This window comes from Castanea sativa, chromosome 4 (genome assembly GCF_040712315.1).
Source record: "Castanea sativa cultivar Marrone di Chiusa Pesio chromosome 4, ASM4071231v1".
NCBI lineage: Eukaryota > Viridiplantae > Streptophyta > Magnoliopsida > Fagales > Fagaceae > Castanea > Castanea sativa.
The window spans coordinates 234,092-254,935 of record NC_134016.1 but is presented as its reverse complement, the minus strand read 5'-3'; the positions used below and the strand labels follow the sequence as shown (position 1 = coordinate 254,935).

General features: G+C 35.6%; 2 protein-coding genes and 1 pseudogene across 6 annotated transcripts; all 3 read left to right on the top strand.

Annotated features, from left to right (window-relative positions):
• Positions 1 to 1,049: 1,049 nt before the first annotated feature.
• On the top strand, positions 1,050 to 3,112 carry LOC142631256 (F-box/kelch-repeat protein SKIP20-like). Its single transcript, XM_075805385.1, has one exon. It carries the CDS (start codon positions 1,439 to 1,441, stop codon positions 2,738 to 2,740), a length of 1,302 nt encoding a protein of 433 aa, XP_075661500.1. The 5' UTR covers positions 1,050 to 1,438; the 3' UTR covers positions 2,741 to 3,112.
• Positions 3,113 to 3,545: 433 nt separating this feature from the next.
• Positions 3,546 to 7,584, top strand: LOC142631255 (zinc finger BED domain-containing protein RICESLEEPER 2-like; annotated as a pseudogene).
• A 2,158-nt stretch (positions 7,585 to 9,742) lies between these two features.
• LOC142631764 (histone-lysine N-methyltransferase ASHH3-like) lies at positions 9,743 to 20,802 on the top strand. Of its 5 annotated transcripts, XR_012843656.1 has the most exons (15): positions 10,523 to 10,662; positions 11,245 to 11,291; positions 11,439 to 11,568; positions 11,953 to 12,064; positions 13,639 to 13,738; positions 14,310 to 14,388; positions 14,476 to 14,647; positions 14,735 to 14,815; positions 14,924 to 15,098; positions 15,795 to 15,822; positions 15,956 to 16,043; positions 18,861 to 18,909; positions 18,988 to 19,071; positions 20,015 to 20,072; positions 20,166 to 20,802. XR_012843656.1 is itself a non-coding variant. In XM_075806076.1 (14 exons), the coding sequence occupies exons 2-13, from the start codon at positions 10,645 to 10,647 to the stop codon at positions 19,057 to 19,059; spliced, it is 1,053 nt and encodes a 350-aa protein (XP_075662191.1). In that variant the 5' UTR covers positions 9,743 to 9,882; positions 10,515 to 10,644; the 3' UTR covers positions 19,060 to 19,071; positions 20,166 to 20,802. The 5 variants fall into 5 exon arrangements, 4 of the variants coding, with proteins under 4 accessions (XP_075662191.1, XP_075662190.1, XP_075662188.1 ...); XM_075806076.1 differs by lacking the exons at positions 11,245 to 11,291; positions 20,015 to 20,072 and adding an exon at positions 9,743 to 9,882 and having other exon boundaries at positions 10,515 to 10,662; positions 11,490 to 11,568; XM_075806075.1 differs by lacking the exons at positions 11,245 to 11,291; positions 20,015 to 20,072 and adding an exon at positions 9,743 to 9,882 and having other exon boundaries at positions 10,515 to 10,662.
• The last annotated feature ends 42 nt before the right edge of the window (positions 20,803 to 20,844 follow it).

The window sequence follows — 20,844 nt, the reverse complement described above, 5'->3', positions numbered from 1 at the left end:
GGACACAGCTTTATTTGCTTACAAAGTTTCCCCTTGTGCAATTCTTGTCTTTCCTCTTTCCGTGTTTTCTAATTAAATCTGTCTTTCTTTCTATTTCTCTTTTGCATACAACATGATACATGCTATTGGATCATGAGAGAGATGTGTCACTTGATATGATAAGACTTTGTTTGTGTTCTTTCCTTCTTTTATTATTGAAAAAAGTTCTAGTGGGGGGATGAGCTGACTCCTACTACTGCAGAGTGAGGCAGCAGCTTTGATTCATTAACCTAATATCACCTTGAATCCACAGGATTAAAATTCTAGAATCCATAAGAATTTAGTGAACAATAATCTTAAAAACTTTATTTTTTAAATTCCAAATATTAAAAATAAAAAATCTTCATATAATTTGTACGATGTCATATTTAAGAACAACATGGTATAATCAAATAAGGTAACTCAATAAAATCCACCAAAAGACAAAAACAGAAGGTCTGTCTGAATTTTTTTTTTTTTTTTTTTCGTGTTGGACATTGTATCATAGAGTTACACCTTTATTAAGGCCTTATGAGTTTCAAATTAGAACAATATGTAACATAAATGCATACTTAAACTCATACATAAATTAAAGGAATCATGTCTAACATATTAAGGTGCTTTCCAGCCAAAAGGAAAAAGTATAACATAATGATATTCTTGAAACTGAGAAGGGTTTTTAGTCTAGTTATTGATAGGTTGATTGGTCAAATGCCATAATTAGTATAAAAAAAAAACTTTATTTAAGAGATCTCCATCCTTAATCAACGGCAAAGTGTGTTTTTCATCCTCAAAAGACAAGCCTATAACATATGTCTTTGATGCTAAGATTCCTCTCTGGCCTCCCCCACTTTATATATTAGAAGACAAGAAATTTTGCAGGCTATAGAAGTTAATTGAAAGGTAATTATGGGAATGCAACAATTTAACTATATACTAATCCCATAAATAAATAAATAAAACTATATACTAATAATCTAAAGACGCTCTCTCTGTCATCTTATCTCAATTCTCACACACATACGCATGAGGGAGTGCCTATTCTAGTCATTATATATATGCATCTATCCCACTAGGCCACTACTAGGCCTATCCTACATTAATGCTATTCCAATTCCTAGCCCAAACTAAAGTTCCGTCGTTGATTTCTGTGTCTCTTACTTTCTTTAAACCTACATGTACATCTTCTCCTTCCTTCTACACACAAAAACAACATCCATCCTTCAATCTCACCAAAAGTAACCCGAAATCCTCCACCATTCCACCTTCTATTTCTTCCCATCGTAAAAGACCTTTAACATCTTAGTATATATAGCTTTTCCTAGCATCCATTTTCATCTCACTCATTCAGAGCAAGTTTGCTTTGAGTTTTATTCAGCCTAGTGAGAGACTTAGTATAGGGGGTGAAAAAGAAAAGATAATGGGACAAGCAGAGAGTAGTGCCGAGAATTATGAGAAACAACAACAGCAGCATCAGCAAAAGCAGTTGATTCCAGGTCTGCCTGATGAGATAGCCATGGATTGTTTAGTGAGAGTGCCCCATCAATTTCATTCCAACATGAAATTAGTGTGCGAGAGTTGGAGAACCTTAATCATGCATCCTTCATTCTACAAAGAAAGACGCAGATCTGGCACAGCAGAGCATATGGTATGCCTCATCCAACCTCTTCCAATTCCAATTCCATCACCACCACAAAATGAGACACAGTCATCCAAGAAGACCCCAAGCCCACCTCAATATGGCTTGAGCATCTACAACGCCACACACCAGACTTGGCATCGGATAATGGGACCCAATGCAAACACCGGACATATCCCTATGTTCTGTCAGTGCGTGCCACTTCCAGCATTTGGGAAGCTCATGCTCTTAGGTGGTTGGGACCCCAAGAGCTTGGAACCAGTGACTGATGTGTATGTCCTGGACTTCATTGGTGGTTTCAAGTGGAAACGTGCAGCGTCCATGTCAGTGGCACGCTCTTTCTTCGCATGTGGAGTGGTAGGAGATTCAATGGTTTATGTGGCAGGGGGACATGACAATCAGAAGAATGCGCTGCAATCGGCAGAAGTGTATGATGTAAACGCAGATGAGTGGAGGGTGTTGCCACCTATGGCAGAGGAGAGGGACGAGTGTCAAGGGTTCACATGGGAAGGTGATTCCAGGTTCTGGGTCCTCAGTGGGTACAGCACTGAAGCCCAAGGACTATTTAGATCTGATGCCGAATGTTATGATCCCAAGACAGGATCTTGGTCCATAATTGAAGGGGTTTGGCCCTTTCCAAATGTTAGTCCAAGAGGCCTCACCACCACAATCACCATCAGCAACCAAAACCAATTGTGGTGCTTCTTGGGAGGACAGCAATTTAAGCAATCTAGGGACAACAATGAGATCCTGTGGAATGTGCTCAAGTCCGTTCAGCTTCCTGATGACATAAATGGAACATCACTATGTGTCACAGCTATTGGACAGGGTCAAAATCAATGTTGTATCAATAATCATCCTCAGCAGCAGCAGCGGATTTTCGTGATGAGTAGTAGTGGTGGCAGAGGAGTATTGTCATCATCAAATTGCGGAGAATGTGAATGTGAATGTGAAGGGAAGGGGGCATATATGTTGGAGAGGGAGATCAAAAGTAAAGGTGGTAGCAACTACAAATGGAATCATGTCCACACTCCTGTTGCATTTGCTAGCTTCCCATATTCGGCTTCGTACATTTTTATCTGAAAACTAACAGATTTACAACTGCCATCAGTCTTTTAACTCCTGAACTTTTCAGTTCTTGTTCTTTGGGCTTCTTTTGGTACTTGCTTCTAGTAGTTATGTGGACTTGGTTTAGTTTTAGTTTATCACTTCGATCATAACTTCCGGAATTTATGAGAAGAGAATGAGCCACAGAGATTAAAAGTTCATCTAAGAGTGCTTTTAAAATTCAGTCTAAAATGCTCTAGCTTGAGTTTCTAGTGCCCGTAGTGAAGTAATTGTAGTATTAGGTGCATTTTCAATAGTAGCAGTACTGTCTCGTCTTATTTGTGTGTTTTGTACTTTACACAGTTCAAAAGGCAAATAGTAGTAGTATGAACCAAGAATTGCTGGAAAGGATTCGTTTATCGAACGTTGAATTTCAACTTTTCGACTCACACTGGAATGTGCACCAAAGAACACATTGGACATTGATCACTTTTTCATTATAATAGGCCTACCATTCCCTTGTAAAGTATAGGGCTGCCCAGCGTGTATAGAACCCAATCAAATTGACCACATCTGACTGACCCGAAGCCCAGCAGGTCGACCTAAAGCCCATGATCCGTCGGATTCGGGTCCTTTTCTATGAAAAAACAAATATTCGGTTCGGGTAGCGGGTTAAGGGATTAAAAACCCGTATAACCCAACCTGGGCGAAAGTTTTAGATTAAAAAAAAATTTGGGTTCTTTTTAGGTGAACATGTGAAACTGAAACCTGATAAGACTAAAGCACTGTCACTGACTTATTAAGAGCTACACGCTATCTACACTTACACACAAACGCAAAGAAAAAAATCAAATCATTAGAAGCAAAAATCAAATCATCAGAAGTTCAAAACAGCTAAAATTCAAATGAACATCAGTCTTTCACAGTTCCACATGCAAAGGCTCAGTCTTCAATCCCATCTCAAACTTCTTAGTATCTCACTCTCTCATAAATTAGAATCTCACTCTCAATCTCAGTCTCCGTTCTCTCTACTCTCAATCTCAAGTCTCTCTAGTCTCAACCCTTCACTCCATACTCTCCACAGTCCAAACTCCTTTCCAAACCCTAACTGTTGATACCGCTGCCTCATCGCGACCACACCTGACACTGCTTCGTGTCGCTTTCCACCATGGCCATGGGTTAAGTCTTCTCATGCTCTCGGTCTCAGCTTCTTAGTCTCAAACTCTCAGGTATATTTTCTTCCTTTTTCATCTATCTTTTTCTCTATTTTGATATATGGGTTTTTCATTTTGTTCAAATTATTGAAAACTTAAAGATCATAATTGTGAGAAATTGCTTAGTCGTGCTGCCATAGAGTTGCATGTGCTTGATTCCACTACGAAACATAGTATCCAGTATAGTCACTCTCTCTATACTTTTCTGTTTGATTCAAAGATTAGGGGACCAAAACAAACTAAGTGATTGGATTCAAAGATGAAACCATAATTGTCTTGATTTGATTTGTTGGGTCAAAGATGAACTCCTAATTTGAGTGTACTCGTTTGTGTTCTTTTTCTTCGTTTTTATCTTGTGTAGGCTGGACGGTGTGGTTTGTATTTGCCTAATATTATGCCTTGTTCTGTTTTCTTTAATGAGCAATATACTTCATTGTAGAAATTTAAAAAAAAAAAAAAATGAACCCCTAATTTTAAAAGATGAAATCCTAACACACTTTTATTTTGTTTATTTGATTGTATGTTATTGTTAATTTGTTTAATTCATTTTGTTTTCCTAATTTAAAAAATTGAAACCCTAATTTTATACAGGAGTTGAAATTTGTTCAAGTAGGCTACTCATTTTGCTTCCTCTTCAAGTTTGAATCCCTAGCAACTAAGGATTCTTTAAGGTATCATTTATCTTCTGTTGTTTTTCTTTTAACTTCTTGTTGTTTGTTTGTTACTTTGTTGTTATTTTTGTTGCTACTTTGACATGTTATTGTTGTTGTTGTTGTTGTTGTGTCACTTGTGTGTGTTCTTCTTAGTGGGTTAGTAGTATCATTGTTATGGTAGTTTGCTAATGCATAACTTTGATGTCTTTAGGTTATGGAATCCTCTAGTGATGCACCTTCTATCTAAAACAACACCTATTACCCAAGTTAAACCTATTGCCCAAGCTGAACCTACTGCCACTCCAACTAATGCTGAGATTCTCCCACTTCCACCTAAAGGTAAAGGCAAGGTGTGTAATAATAGGAAAAAATCTACGGTTTGGGATCATTTTGAAAATGTAGATATTGGTGAGAGTCATTTTAAGGTTGTTTGCAATTTTTGCCAAAAAAAACTTATTTAGCTAATAGTAAGGAGCATGGTACTACCAATTTATTAAATCATATGCCAATTTGTGTAATAGAGATGCACTTAAAGGGCAACAAACCTTAGCATTTGAACCCAAAATGGATGGGGAGGAAGAGTTTCAACTTGTAAAAATAGCCTTTACTGTTAAGGCTTCTAGAAATGCACTCGTTGAAATGATTATAATAGATGAGTTGCCTTTTAAGTTTGTTGAAGGGTATGAGTTTCAAAGATATTCGACAACCTTACAACCTAAGTTGCGAATTAAGGATATCCCATCTCGTCAAACCATGGCTAGGGATGTGATTAGCATTTATGGTGTTGAGAGAGAGAGAGAGAGAGAGAGAAACTAAAGGGGGCCTTAAAGGGTCGTAGGGTGTGTCTTACTACGGATACATGGACTAATATTCAAAATTTGAATTATATGTCCTTTACATATCATTTTATTGATGATGATTGGAAATTGCATCAAAAAATTTTGAATTTTTGTCGAGTTGAAGACTATAAAGGGGAGACTATAGGTAGAAAAATTGAGATGTGTTTGCGTGAGTGAGGTATTAATGGCATATTCACTTTAACAATGGACAGTGCTAGCTCAAATGGTGCCACCATTAAGTTTTTACAAACTATAACTAAAGATTGGAAGGGGACTATTTTAGAAAATGAGTTTTTATACATGAGGTGTTGTGAATATATTCTAAATTTGATTGTGGGGGATGATTTGAAAGAAATTGATGCATCCATTGCTAAGGTGCATGAAGCTGTGAGGTATGTGAAGTCCTCACCAAATAGGAATCAAACTTTTTTGGGTTTTGTGGAGAGATTAGGCATTAAGTCTAAGTCTCTTCTTTGTCTAGTTGTACCAACTAGGTGGAACTCTACCTACCTCATGTTAAAAACCGCAGAAAAATTTGAGAAAGTATTTATACAAATGGACTTTGAGGATGATAGTTGTTCTTCATACTTTATGAACAAGAAGAATAGTGGTGGTATGGGATCTCATAGTGGTATTAATTTCCAAAATTGTAGGACATTTATGGGTTTTTTAAAGCTTTTTTACAATGCAACGAAGAAGTTTTCAGGTTCTATGTATGTTACTTCAAACACTTTTTTGATGAGATGTTTGTTATTCAAGAGAATATTGTCCATTTAAGTAAATCTCAAAACCACCTCTTGAAAAACATGGCAACTAAAATGGAATCTAAGTTTGATAAGTATTGGAGGAAAATGGATAAAATTAATCATCTTTTGTATGTGCCTGTGGTTCTTGATCCAAGAAAGAAATTTAGGTTTTTGAATTTTTTTTTTCTTCTGAAATTTATGGGAATGAAGTGGCTGATGAGATGATTGAATTGGTGAGGGGTACCTTGGTCAAGTTGTATGATTATTACTTTTGTGTTGATTCACCAAATGTACGAGTAGTAAGTGAGAGTGCGAGGACATACATAGAAGGTGAGTCAATTGATTGTACCGATCCATAAGTGATGGTTAATTCTAGGTATGAGCATTTCTTGGAGGCTAAGTAGTCCATAGGGTGTAGTAACGAGATTGACAAATATTTTGCTGAAAATTGTGAAAGTAGAAGGGATTTGAAATTTGAGATATTGGGGTGGTGGAAGGCCAGTTCAAATAGGTATGAAGGGCTGTCCAAATTGGCTAGAGATGTACTAGCTGTAACTGTTTCAACTGTTACTTCTGAGTCAGCATTTAGCACCGGAGGACCCATACTTGATCCATTTCGGAGTTCACTCTCTCCACTCATGGTTCAAAATCTTGTTTGCGCTCAAGATTGGCTTCAAGCCTTGGTTCCAATTTCTTTTCGCAAATCAAAGGATAAGTTAAAGGCCTTGGAAGATGAAGTTCATGATTTAGGTAATATTTTAACTTCCAAACTTTTGGTCTATTAAATGCTATTAATTGTGTCTTATTCAAATGAAATTTAATCTAATAGCCTTCATTTCTTTCTCTTTTCTAGTTATAAGTCACGCAGCAACAGGTGGTGGAAGTTCAAGCTTAAGCAAAGGTATCTCAATTAGTGTTGATGACTAATCACTAATCAAGTAAGTTTCTACCCTTACTGTTATTTCTATTGAGTTTGGTTTTGTCCTTTCTATTGTTTTTGGTTATTACTATTCTGCATTTTTTGGTCTTGTCCTTATATTTCTATTGATAAATATCTTTTTGCCCATTTTCTTGTAGGAGGAAGGACACATTTTGTATAGGAGGCAAATTTTTGGATACATTTTAGAAGTTCTTTTGGACATATTGCTTTTTTAACTTATAATTTATAAATCAACTCTTGCTTATAGGAAAGAAAACATATTAGTTTATAGGTTTTCTTTTCTATAACTCATGGACTTAACTATAGAGAATAGAGTAGTTGCTCTTTAATGCTTTAGAAAAGCTATTTTTTGGAAACACTTAGGTATTTCATAATTGTAACTAATTATAACTAACTATTGCCTTGGTAGTTTACTGCCTTACACACTTGCAGTAACTGCCTTTCTGCCTTCTCTGACTCTATGAAAATATTGTAAGATGTTCTTATTATCTGTTGTTGCCATACTTGTGGTGTGGTTGTGATTGTTTTATATGTTGGAATTTGTTTGCTAGCTTGTGTTACATGTATGGAATGATTGACACAACTTGGCAGGTTTAATAGGCTGAGATGGGCTTTTATGCCTATTAGACTTTCTTGATTTGTTTTTGGATTTTTAAGGTACTGCCCATGTCTTAAGTCTAAGGCATTTTGGAAAATATTTTTTTCTTGTGCTGTGTTTTGTGGTTTTAACAAGTGGTTAAAAAGTGATATTAAGTGTTTTTATGTGCTTGCTAATTTAGACCAGGTTTTTACATGTTATTTATTGTATTTTTGTTGTCATTATACGTGAACTAGAAACATTAAATTTGGACTGATAAGGCTTAGAGGTCTAAAAGATTCAAGGTTGTGTAGTGGCATACAAGCTGGGCTTGAAGGCCCAATTTGAAATAAATGATGTAAATAGAGGCTCATATGATATATATATATATATATATATATATATATATATATATATATATATATATATTGTTCAAAAATATATAAATCTTTGTTAAAAGTAAGCCCATTAATTTGAGCCCAAAAGGCTTGTCAAAAATAAGTTTTAAAAAAATTCATGCAAATTCACAGAATTTGCCCAATTTGAAGCCTAAACCCGCCTAACCGATGAATCCGACTCGTTCAACCAATGACTTGAACCGCCGGGTCCGACCTGTATTTTTAGTCGAGTACGGGTCACATTTTTTTGATAACCCAACCCAGTTGGGTCGAGCCTGGGTCAAACCCAAATTCGAGCCAAGCCGACCCATGGGCAGCCTTAGTAAACTATGCCTGTCAATAGTTAAAACTTTATTTTGCATTAGCTTTCAATATAATGCTCTGAAGACTGATCTATGTGCAAGAAATAACCATTTGACCCTTGAGTCCTAATCTCATTCATATTAACACCAGGATAACCAATAAATTGTTCGTTGTGAGATAAAATATAAAGAATATAAATATAAACTCACTATTATATCACATTTTCAGAGCTCCAAACTAGTGCATGTTCAAATTTTCACAAACTTCCTAACAAATTTTAGTTTTTGAAACCTATTTTACCAACAATCAAAACCACTAGAGGAAATTACATAATTTAAAAGAATTAGCACGAACTCTCCCTTACCTAGCTTCGGGTTCTTGAATAACTGAGCTAGAAATCAACCTAGCTTGAAGATTTGAAGGAATTTATGAGATGAATTGAAGGGATTTAACCCTTTGATGTTCCTAACCGTGAGAGAGAGGAAGGGGAATTGAGAGCTTGTTCTAATTTTCTTTTGAGAGGGAGTGTGTCCTAATTCCTAAAGATGTGAGAAGGGAAAGATTAGGGAGCTTACATGCATTGGCCGATTATTGAGGTTAGTGGGTATTTTATTATTTGGATACGAAGGTTGGCTGGGTTAGGTGGCTTAAATGGGTATAAGTGGTCCAAGTGTCTTAAATTAAATGGGTCATTATAGAAGTTCAAGTGAACCTTCCTTAATTACACATTTACATCATTAATCAAGTCACTATATCTATTTAAAGCATAATGAATAGCTACTTCAAAAAAAAAAAAAAAACACATAATGAATAGCCGCTATATATAAATTTTACAGATGCTGTTTTAACTCGGGGGTTGGCTAAATAAAATGGTAATTTACCCTAAAACTTATCATTTTTAACTTATCTACATTGTGGCTGCTAGTCCCCAGTCTAGGATTTCTAATTTTTTTCCCTACTAATGCTTTGTTTTATTTTTTAATATAATTTGATAATTGAACTTCACTAAAAATACGAGGATATATCAATTAAACAACAAGATTTTTGGCAATTGATATTATTAGAGAGCAAGCAAATAAAATAATATGAATAAAATATTTATAAATATGAATTGAGCTAGAAGAGAGAGTGGGAAAATTAAGTGATATGAAAGATGAATAGAATATTTGTTAAAAGATTTTTCTCAAAATGGCCTTAAATCAATGTAACTTTTTATTTTTAATTTTTTTAAATGTTAAGGAGCGTAAACTGAAAGAAGACGGGTCGGGTGGGTTAGTCGCAAAAGGAGATGGGAAAATGGGCGAAAAAGAAGCGGCCGCGCCTAGCCTTAGCCTTAGACTTAGCCTTAGCCTTAGGTTATGTATCTATGGATTGGGTTTTCTCTGGTCGCTGAGCCCCAGTTGCAAAAGTCACGTTCTGTCGTCTTGTCCTGCTTTTAGTTTTAAGTTTTAGTTTTTCTGGCTCACTGTCTCTACTCTGCCAGATCTCATTTCAATTCATTCTTTCCGGTAACCATTTCTTCTTCTTCTTCTACTTATTATGCTATGCTACTTTCTTTGCTTAAAAACCTACTGTTTGTGGTTTCATATTTCCCAACCACTCTCACAAACAAACAAACAAACTGAATCTTTTTTCTTTAATAATTGCTTTATTTCGTTCGCGTTTCAGTTTCTTCTGTGAAAAATTAGGTATTATTAACCATTCTCTGCTCTTACTCTTTTATCTTCTCAATTTTCCAAATTTCATATATGCAACTTGTTTCTTTCAGTTATTACCAAATTCCAACTCAAATTTCAAATGTTTTTCTTTTCTTTTTCTTTTTCTTTTTTATGAAACCTTACAAGATTCAAATCTTTTCAACTTTTCATTGTACATTTCTGAATCTTGACATCTTCCATTCATTTTTCTTTATACTATAGCCCCTACTATGTTTTTGTAATGTGAATAATTTCATAATAATTTCACAAGTTTTCTTCAATTTTTGTTCTTTTTCCAACTTCTTATTCACCTGAACTTGTTTCTTTACTTTAATGTACCCTGTAAAGTTGTGATTTGAGCTTTCATACCCAAACCACAAACTTAATTATTTCTTACCTATGATTTTTCATTTCTAATGCTATGTATTTTTCTTGATTCGTAGGTTACAGTCGCACCCAGTTTGATTCGAACTAGAGCTTTATTTTGCTTCAAGATATTGACTTCCCTACTCAATTGTGCGGAGGCCTTTATTTCTCAATATTTTATGCGGTGACTCTACTTGAGTTGAGGCCATGCCCGCTACAAAGAAGGTTGTTTTATCTTTTCTTATACATACTTTCTTGGAATTGAACTTATTTATACTCTGTAATTCTTTATTATATCTTGGATATATGTATATATGTGATAATGACGGTTTCATTTTCTTTCCTTGCTTGGTAGTAGGAAGTAGGAACTTGATTTTCATGAATTGCTTACTCTACAAGTGTTTGTGTGTGTGTGTGTGTGTGTGTGTACGACTCTCTTTGCTATATCAACTTTATTCCTCCAAAACCACAATGTGCTTGCCAAAGCTGTGAAACATCTTCTTTAATTGCTCGTTTCCCTTCTTGAAATATTGTTACGCTGGGATTCACATCTCTACAACCCAGATAACTTCTTTTTTTCGCTAAACAATGTATGATTGAAGTTCACTTTAGGAGCCTATAGTTTTTATGTTTTTTTATTTATTTGTTTTATGCAGTGACTTTACTTGAGCCACAGTATTTATCAGATCAGATAACTAGAGTTTTTATTTATTTTTAAAAGTATGGTTGATTGTGCGTTAGGCTAGCTCATTTACTTAAAGGTGAATTAAGCCACCTTATTGCCTAAATTTCCTTTTTCTTTCACAGGTCAGCAAATAAGCTGGCAAGCGCACATGTTTGCCGAAATTTTTTTGGTTGGCTCTCTTGTTTATGATATTTTCAAGAAATGATTGTTCAATTGGTTTAAGTCAAATCTGTTTTCAGGCTACCGTATTGTGTATAATGCTAATCAAATTATTGTGATTACTGCTCTTGCTTCTTGCTGTCTTGCGTTTAATCAGACTCCTGAGCATAATCGTGTTGGGAATGTCTTTAACAACTTGCTGAAGCAGATTGGGAATCCTGTTGATTTCGAACTTCCAGATTGGTTTAATAAGTGGAAGCCAATGCCATACACCTTTATAAGGCGAAGTATCCTTTTATAATGCAGTTTCAGTTATGTAACCATATCATAGTTGTAAGATATTATGTGAAATTTATTTGAGCTTCTCATAGTAGGTTTGCTGCTGACCCTGATTAGTGGGATAAAGGCTTAATTGAGTTATAGCAAGTTTAGCATTGGTACAATTTTAGTCATTTTTATTGTCATATCTTTAAACCTTCATTTATTATTTCATATATCTCATTACTTAGACTTGCCTTACATTGATTTAACTGATTTGAGTCTGTGGTATATTGGCTGACACATCAGTTTTTGATTTATAGTTTAATATACTCTGAAGTGTTTTGTTCTCTCCCCCTCCCTCTCTCAAAATCTTTCTATAGCTTCCTTTTGTTGATATTGACAAATTTAAGATATATACCTCACGAAGAGAATTAAAAGACGCCTTGAGGACGATGGAATATTCTGTTCCTGTAGCCCATCACCTGGATCTTCTGGCGTGTGTGGTAGAGATTGCCATTGTGGGTAAGGAATGTCTTTGGAATTATGGTTGCTTTACCTTGTATGTCTTGAAATAGGTCCATTAACAATTTAAATTGGTTGCCTATCCCTTATCAAGTCACAGTATTCAACTTGCCCTTGGTTGAGTTAGAATCACTTTGATACTAATCCAAATCACTGTAGCAGTGCTATGGTGAATCAGCCAAGAAAGCAAGTTTTTGTGGCAACAGTATGCTCACCAAGTTCCATTGTAGTCAAAGGTGAGGCAAGGTGCCACTTAGGTGCCCTAAATGCTGAGGTGACTTAAAGGCTCTAAGGCAAGGCGCCTTTAGAGCCTAGGTGAGCAAGGCAACTGCCTTAAGCCATGAAAAAGGTGCTAAGGGTGAGAGTGTTGTTTATATATTTATTTTAATAAATTTATTTATGGGAAAAGTTAACGAATGCCCTAAGTGCATTGGTTTAAGAAATAATTCTAGAAAACTTTTATGAAAAAAGAAAAAAAAAATTAGCTGCTTTTCATATTTTCCATTTAAGCGGTGTTAAAAATTTCCTAAATTGATTTATTAACAATTATTGTTAAGGGCACCCATTAACATGACCCTTTATCTATTAATAGAGAAGGTTGTTGTAAAACCTAGTATTAGATTATTAATTTAAATAATCATGTTATAGAATCTATTGTTAGATAAATTAATTTACAAGAGTTTGTTGTAAAACTTATTTTGTTAGATTAATTAATTTTATAGTAGAAGCTTGTCGTAAAGCCTATTGTTGGAATAACTAATAGAGCCTAAACTATGTTTATCCTATTTCGAAATAGTTTGATAGACTTAATTTCTTCATGCAACACATTTAGAAACACTTCATCATCATTTTTCAATGCACAAGTACATATGATTTAAGTTCTATATGTGTAATAAATTTATTTAGAATTGGGCGCCTTGCTTTACTCAAGCTAGCACCTTTTTGTCGCCTCACACCTTGGGCGATACAAGGCCTTGGTGCCTTAAGGTTGTCTTTCGCCTTTGACTACCTTGCCAAGTTCCTAATTAATGCATAAGCAAATTATTGTTAATGGATTTTACTCATTCACAGGGCATCCCATACTTATCAGTCATACGTGTTTTTGACTCCACGTGTAATACAAATACATGTATGACTGCATAATTTGTTGCGTTTTTTATTTGTTTTGGGCCAAGCAATAGGATTAGATTAAATTGGTGCATATATGAATGTAATTTTTCTAACTGAATATTAAGATTTTATCATATCAAAAGTTAATGCCAGAAAAGGCTATTGTCCAACATATTTGAATCAAATTACATCCATGATTTGTTCATTAACTCAAACAATGGTGTCTTGGGTTGTTAAAAAAATGTAATAGGAAAGTAATATTTTTCTTTATCATATTCATTATACTCTTGTCTTACAAGTCTTTTCAAATCATCTGGATTTGATTACCTGTTTCAAAAGGAGGTGGTTTCTGTAATGGGCAAAATGTGATTTGAAATTTACGTCAACTGTTGTTACATCTGACCACAAGATTCTTAATTAACAAAAAGGATTCCTGTGCATAATTTGACAGTTTATTCCTATAGGATGCTTCTGTCTAGCTGTTCTTCTGGCTGTAAATGTGGGAGTTCATGCCTCAACAAACCATTTCAGCACCGACCTGTGAAGAAGATGAAACTGGTGAAGGTATACTTCTGATTGAGGTTTTTATTTGAATTGACTTGCATCCTGTGCAGCAAGGTGTTTTTTATTTTTTACCCTTATTTATTGTTAGGTTTTATAATAAAATAAGAAAAATATTACAAAGATGGGGATTGGAGATACTGTAAAGGACAAAAGGAAGTACAAATGCTACAGACTATGAGTGAAAACAACCAAGCATTAGAAATGGCATGCTAATGTGATAGTTTATGCTGTATATAGTCCCCTACTCCCCTCCCCCACCCCCACCACCACCACAAATTTTCAACAAAGTTTAGCAACCAGCAGTTAGCAGATTGCGTTTTCAATAAGGCTCTCTCTCTCTCTCTCTCTCTCTCTCTCTCTCACACACACACACGCTTGGACATTGTCATTTGAGTTAATTGTTTGGGAATCCTTTATTTTCTTTTTGAGAGCTCATGCCCCTTTCAATTGATTTTATGTTTTGTTTTAGCATTCTCATCTCTTGTACATTGGATCACTTGAAATTTTTTTGTTGCAGCATGTACATGCACATAAAAATACCAATTTATTTTATGATGTTGCTTGCTTGCAGACTGAAAAATGTGGCTCTGGAATTGTGGCGGATGAAGATATCAAGCACGGAGAATTTGTAATAGAGTATGTGGGAGAAGGTGACCTCTTCAATCATTATATATGCCATCTCTATCTGGCTTTTTGTATTGTTTTGGATGCTGATTAACTGATGCTGTTTAATGCAGTTATTGATGACAAAACATGTGAGGAAAGGCTTTGGAATATGAAACACCGTGGAGAGACAAACTTTTACTTGTGTGAAATTAATCGAGATATGGTAATTGATGCCACATACAAGGGAAACAAGTCAAGATACATAAACCATAGCTGTTGTCCCAATACCGAGATGCAGAAATGGTTATCCACTGATCCATAATGCCAATTTTGTAGTTGTAATGTTTTTTATTTGTTCTTATATTTATTGTTTTGTTCCTTTTTTTCAAGGATAATTGATGGGGAAACAAGAATTGGCATATTTGCAACTCGTGACATAAAAAAGGGCGAGCATCTGACCTATGATTATCAGTATGAGCCTTTGCATAACTCTTAGATGCGTTCTTTTCACTTGCAATACATATGCCATAAATTCATGAGATTTTGTGTTCTTGTACTAAAGGCTAACAAATTTAGCAGGTTTGTTCAATTTGGTGCAGATCAAGATTGCCATTGTGGTGCTGCTGGCTGCAGGCGGAAGCTGGGGGTTAGACCTACCAAGCCTAAGATATCTTCGGATGCTGCATTAAAGCTGGTGGCATACCAGGTGGCTGTGTCATCTCCTAAACTGAAAGCAATTCTGTCTGGAGAAGATGTATGTATAGGTGGCTGTTTGATAATATGATATTGTCAAGATATGACCTAGAAACTTCAATCTCATTTTCCATTTTATCTCATGTTTTTAGTTTGATCGTTCCTAGAGCCTTTTAGCTCAACTAGCACCTCTTCGTGTTTCCAAGGGGGATGTCTAGGGTTCAAATCGCCCCTCCCCCCATTGTTGTAAATGAGCCCAAAAAAAAAATAATAATAATAATTATCTTGTTTGTTGAGTGTGGCTATGTCTCTCTACAAAGAGTATGCAAATATTTTTAACATCCTAAATACTAATCATGGAATTGGTGTTTGGGGAATGCTTAGGGGAGATTTGAAACACCAAAATTTTTTATTCCTCCATGAAATTGACATTTAGGCTTGTGAGTATCTGGCTTAGTGTATGGATCAGGGATTTGGTTTAGTAACTTTAGTTATGATCAGTAAGAAGTAAAACAGTAAGTACAATTCCAAGTACTTAGTTTTAGGTTTTGATAATCCAGCATTTTTTACAACTTAGCCATTAAAAAACTCTCTCTCTCTCTCTCTATTTATATTTATTTGGTTAGAATACAATGCATTTTGGTTTTATAAGTTTCTAGCGGCATCAATGGCTTGTTAAGTTATTTTCTGTGTAATACATGCTTAAATTTGAAGTTCTATTAAACATGGACTAACCATTGGGTTTTTGTTTGGAAAGGTTTATCAGAATGGAGGCTTACATGTAGGTAATGAAGTTTTTCCTTCATATGCTGTTGTTGTCTTCTAATATATCAACTGCATTTAAAATTGTAATGATTCCTATGATTGGTTTATTCGGAGCTCTTACTTGTTTATCATACTCTTAACTTTCTCATTCAGGGAGTTCGCATGTTAGTGAGCAACAAAGAACATGCTCCCGTAATTGTATTGGTGAAGTTATCATGATAACTCGCCCCATGAACAAAAGGTATTTGCCGAATGTCTGCTCCTTTCCTAGTATTCTGCATTTTGCAAGTGTTGTTTTAATTACAATGTCAAGAAAACTAAATTTGAAAAACTGCAATAGCCATAATTCTTTTAGTACTTATTTATATTAAGTGGTGTGCCTGGTATGCCTTTTCTCAGTTTCCCATTTCCCAACTGGAGCCTTTTACTACCCACCCATTCATTTGCAGGCGCCTCTCTCTCAGCCTTGGTCATATAGGCTGGTTACACTTTTGCTAGAAAAATTTATAATAATTTGGTCGCTTATTGCTTGTGACTATTTTCGTGCTGCTTATTGCTTATCAATGCATTACTGGACCAACCTAGTTGTAATAGAAGGATTCATTTGTAGCCAAATAGGCTACTTAGATGAACTCATCATATCCCAAGCAGATTGCGTGATGCTTTCTTTCATCTGAAGTGAGATGAATTTCCATCTAAATTTTCTGCAACTATTTAATTGTAGGCGAAAAACCCATTTTAGTCCCTATATTTTCACGCGATTCTCACATTGGTCCCTAACTTTTTTTTTCCACCAATTTTAGTCCCTATCCTGAAAACGCCTATAGTTTTCGTCCCTAGCATTATATCATTGACGGAAATTGTATAGCTGGCAAACGGCATGCACTGTTGGCACATTAAAAGCTGACGTGGCCATTAAAATAATAATAAAAAATGCCACGTTAGCATTTATATTTAAAAAAATTAATTTATTAATTTTAACTAAATAAAAAAATTATAAACAGAAAATTTTTTTTAAAAAAAAAACCAAACCTTGAGATCAAACCGTGTCTTTGAACAAGAAAAAATAAGAATCCAGTTCCAGATCTAAGAACAAAGAAAGAAAAAAACACCCACAAAAAACCCACCAAAACACTGCCACATCCAACCCATCCGAACCCAAAAGGAAAAAAATCAATCCATGCCTCACTGCAAAACACACACAAAACCCAGATCAATGCCGCTGGATCAAAACCCATATCAAAACACACACACAAAACCCTGATCTAAACCTATATTACTGCCACATCTAGCCACCGTCGCCACTAGATCAACACCACTACCATCGCACAACTACCATCGCACCACAACACACAAAAACCCAGCCCATCATCGGTGAGCTTGAGCAACCCATCATCGGCGAGAAATCACAACCCATCATCGGCGAGCTTGGCAACCCATCATCAGCAAGAAATCACAGCCATCATCTACGAGCTTGAGCAACCCATCATCGGAGGCAAGGTTGGCAAAACCCAGAAAAGTGCACACAACACATCAACCCAGCACTTGCCCTCTGTTTGGCACAAACTTGGTCACGCGCCAGCACTGTCTTGGTGTTTGGCTGATTTGGGACGGCCTTAGTCTCCAGATCTCTGTTCTGCCGGTCACGCGCCATCTGAGGTGCCCTTAGGTTGTAGATCGGAGAGTGGTTTGGGAGTAGAGAGAACCCGTGGGATCTTGGTTTAGGTTTAGGAGAGGGTTAGGTTTCGGTCTTGGCTTTAGAGCGGGATGATATATAGGGAGATTGAGAAGCACCCTCGTGGTGTTCGTTGTTTATCACGGTGGAGCAAGGAAGCTCCACCTGGGTTTAGATCAGAGAGAGAGATGAGAGCTTTGAGGGAGCTTCGAAGAGAGGGCTCGGTGAGGGTTTTCGATGAGGAGCGAGCCACCGCTTGTGGTGGTGGCGCTGATTTGAGGTTGTGACCTTGGGGTGGTTGGCCATGGAGGTCGTTTATGAGAGCTTCAGAGGGTAGAGAAAAGAGCTCGGGTTTTACAGTGGGAGATAGGGAGCTCAGGGAGAGTTTTGGTGAGGAGCAATCTGCCACTTATGGTGGCTATGGATTGAGGCTGGGTTTTGTGGCTGGGTTTTTGGTGGTGGCCGTTGTTGGTGGGGGTGGTGGTGGTTGTCGTTGTTTTCTGGGTTTGTTCTTGTTCTTGTTTGGGTTTTGAATTTTCTCACTTTTTTGGTTTTTATTTTTATTTCAGTCCTTTTTTTCATTTAGTTAAAATTTATAAATTAATTTTTTTGTTTTTAAAAAATGACGTGGCATTTGTGGGCATTATTTTAATATTTTTATATTATTCCGTTTGCCAGCTGTGCAATTTCTATCTCTGACGTAATGTCAGGGACAAAAACGAGAGGCGTTTTCCAGGATAGGGACTAAAATCGGTGGGAAAAAAAGTTAGGGACCAAAGTGAGAATTGCATGAAAATGTAGGGACTAAAATGGGTTTTTTGCCTTAATTGTAATCATAATATGTAGATAACTCATTTAGCTTTTATAATTGATTCATATAAATATTAGTTCATGGTTTCTTTTAAGTAATACAGCAAAGCCAGTGGTAATTAATAGGATTTGTTTTTGTTAAAGTGGCTTGCCTTTCTATGCTTTTTTAATTTTGTGTTAGAATTTGGTCATTTGATAAAAGTTGAGATGCAAGACCAGAGGAGTTATCTGTGATTGCAAATGGACTTCGAAGAATTATTCAATTCCTGATTTAGGTTTGTTTTTGTTAAATTTGGGTTGGAAATTAATATTTTTTTTACAAAATTATTATTCCTAAAATTTGGCAATGATGCAATCTGTTAATATATTTGATATAATTGAGTTGACCTTAATGGATTAATCCCTCTGTCATACTCTTACTTCCCATTTACTAATTTATCTATTTTTTATGTTATTAAAATTGTCATTTGCTAGATTTTTTTCCCCCTCAATTTTTGAGTTCTAACATACTGACATTTTATGTTATATTATAACTTAGTGTGCTAAAATTATTCCTTGCTTTATATGCTGCAGGTCCTTTGGTATTATTAAACGTTTTGATAAATTTTCCAGAAAACACTCAGTAAGGGATTTTCTCTGTTGGTTTCTGTTGATTTGATGAGTATGACGAGCCCATCTGAATAGATGTATGTTTTGGCAGATCATGTTTGAAGATGGTGCTATTGAATTTCTTGACATGACCAAAGAAGATTGGGAACTTGTAACATTGTGATTTAATTATGAGGTGAGTACAACTTTTGCTTAATATGGCTTATGTTTTTCATCCCTAGACTGTCATATAATGTTATCTGTATCTTTGAATTATATTTGCCAACTCTTTGAGCATTTGTATTAGCAAAACTGAGGGGGGAAAATTGTGATATTCCAAGAAAAAGTAATATTTGAAGGGGGATCACATGCTAACTCTTAGTGGGGATTTGGAGAAATGGTGAAAGCTTGTTTCTGGTCTGTGTTTTGAGTTTTGACCAAGGGTGTTACTTGAAGGCACTCAATGGGATTTGTCCAAATTGGTAAGGGTAACTTGTTTTGTTGTCTGCATTTTTATTTGGGGAAATGGTGGAAGCTTGCTTGTTGTCTGCATTTTTATTTTGAGCAGGGTGATGGTCAAAGGCACTGAAGTAGGCTTTGTCCATATTGGTAAAGGTTGCATATTTATTGTATAAAAAATTAAGTACGTTTCAGGTGATAGTGAGGCATTAACATTGAATTTAAGAGTTTTTGTGTCGGAATTTAAAGTAGCTATGGGTTTGGACAGGGAAAAGTGTTTATATTTTTTGTAAACCTTCTTTCTTGTTTTTGTGGGGGGGGGGGGGGGGTGGAGGTTTAGATTTTTTTTTTCTTTTTTTCCTTTCCACCCTTGTTTTTTTAATCTGTAGATGTATGAATGATGATGATTGTTTATACTTGTTATTAAAAACTAAGAAAAATAAAATAGATGGTCTATCCACTCTTGATGGCACATAATGTTGCTCTCTCTGTTACTTCTGTAATATCAGAGAGCTCCACAATCTAGATGTTTGTACTTACAAATTAAATATTATTTTATGCTTCTAGTTGTATAGAATAAATGTTTTTCTCTTATAATGTCTGCATTATCTTACTAGTTTAGCATGCACATTGTTTGATGATTTCGCTTGTTATTTTTTGTTGTTTTTTCATGGTTGAAGGATTTTGTTGAAGTAAAGATCCCACAGATGATAATAAGCATTTCTAACATGTTTCACTGTATGTGCATATTCCTTTTTCGGCCTTGGTTAATGGCTGTGAAATCAATACATAATTAGGTCAAACTCTGAATTTTTTTTGTTTGAATTTCAGGTAATCACTACTTCATTTACCGTTGCCTCCTCCGTTTCTCATGAAACAAAGATCCTTCTGTCTTGCACCTGACTCACAAGAATGTTATACCAAATGTAGGAACCCTAGCTGTGCTCTCACATAAATAAGGATTTGTCATTCCCTTCACAGGGTTCACAAGAATGCTGTACCAAATGTAATTTGTTCTTAATTCTTCTAATAAGGAGTTCATAAGCTGATTCCATTGAATATATATGATGCTTTTATTTTTTGGGTGAAGTGTGTGGGGGGGAGGAATATTTGGCTGGTAAAGGCACCCGTCTGGATTAAGTGTAATGCTTGTGACACTACGAAGTCCTATGAAGGCGGATAACATACACGCCTTGGGGAATGCATAGTTATATCCAAGAAAATGAGATCTTGTGCTGGGCACTTGATTTCAAAGTCGACTTGGTTTGTATTCTGCATCTGGGAAATGTCATTTGGATTATATGTTCTTAGAAGTAGATTGATTACAAGTAGTCTCCTTTTTTTAGTTTTCAACCAATGTCTTGATGTTTCATTTGAATTTTGGCATGATGAGCTTGTTCTTTAACAATTTGAGAGGCTTGATGCCCAATCAGGTAGTTGAAATTACCAACCATATTTTCCTGTTTCATCGGCATCCAAGATTTATAAAAATTTAAAAAAAAAAACATTA

Bases quoted from the DNA above. Each gene is read 5' to 3' on its own strand.
- LOC142631764 (XM_075806073.1), top strand. From the start codon at position 11,271: ATGTTTGCCGAAATTTTTTTG. The intron at 14,816-14,923 runs GTATGAGCCTTT...CAAATTTAGCAG, and splicing joins CATCTGACCTATGATTATCA to GTTTGTTCAATTTGGTGCAG. The intron at 18,910-18,987 runs GTAAGGGATTTT...ATGTTTTGGCAG, and splicing joins AATTTTCCAGAAAACACTCA to ATCATGTTTGAAGATGGTGC.
- LOC142631256 (XM_075805385.1), top strand. From the start codon at position 1,439: ATGGGACAAGCAGAGAGTAGTGCCGAGAATTATGAGAAACAACAACAG.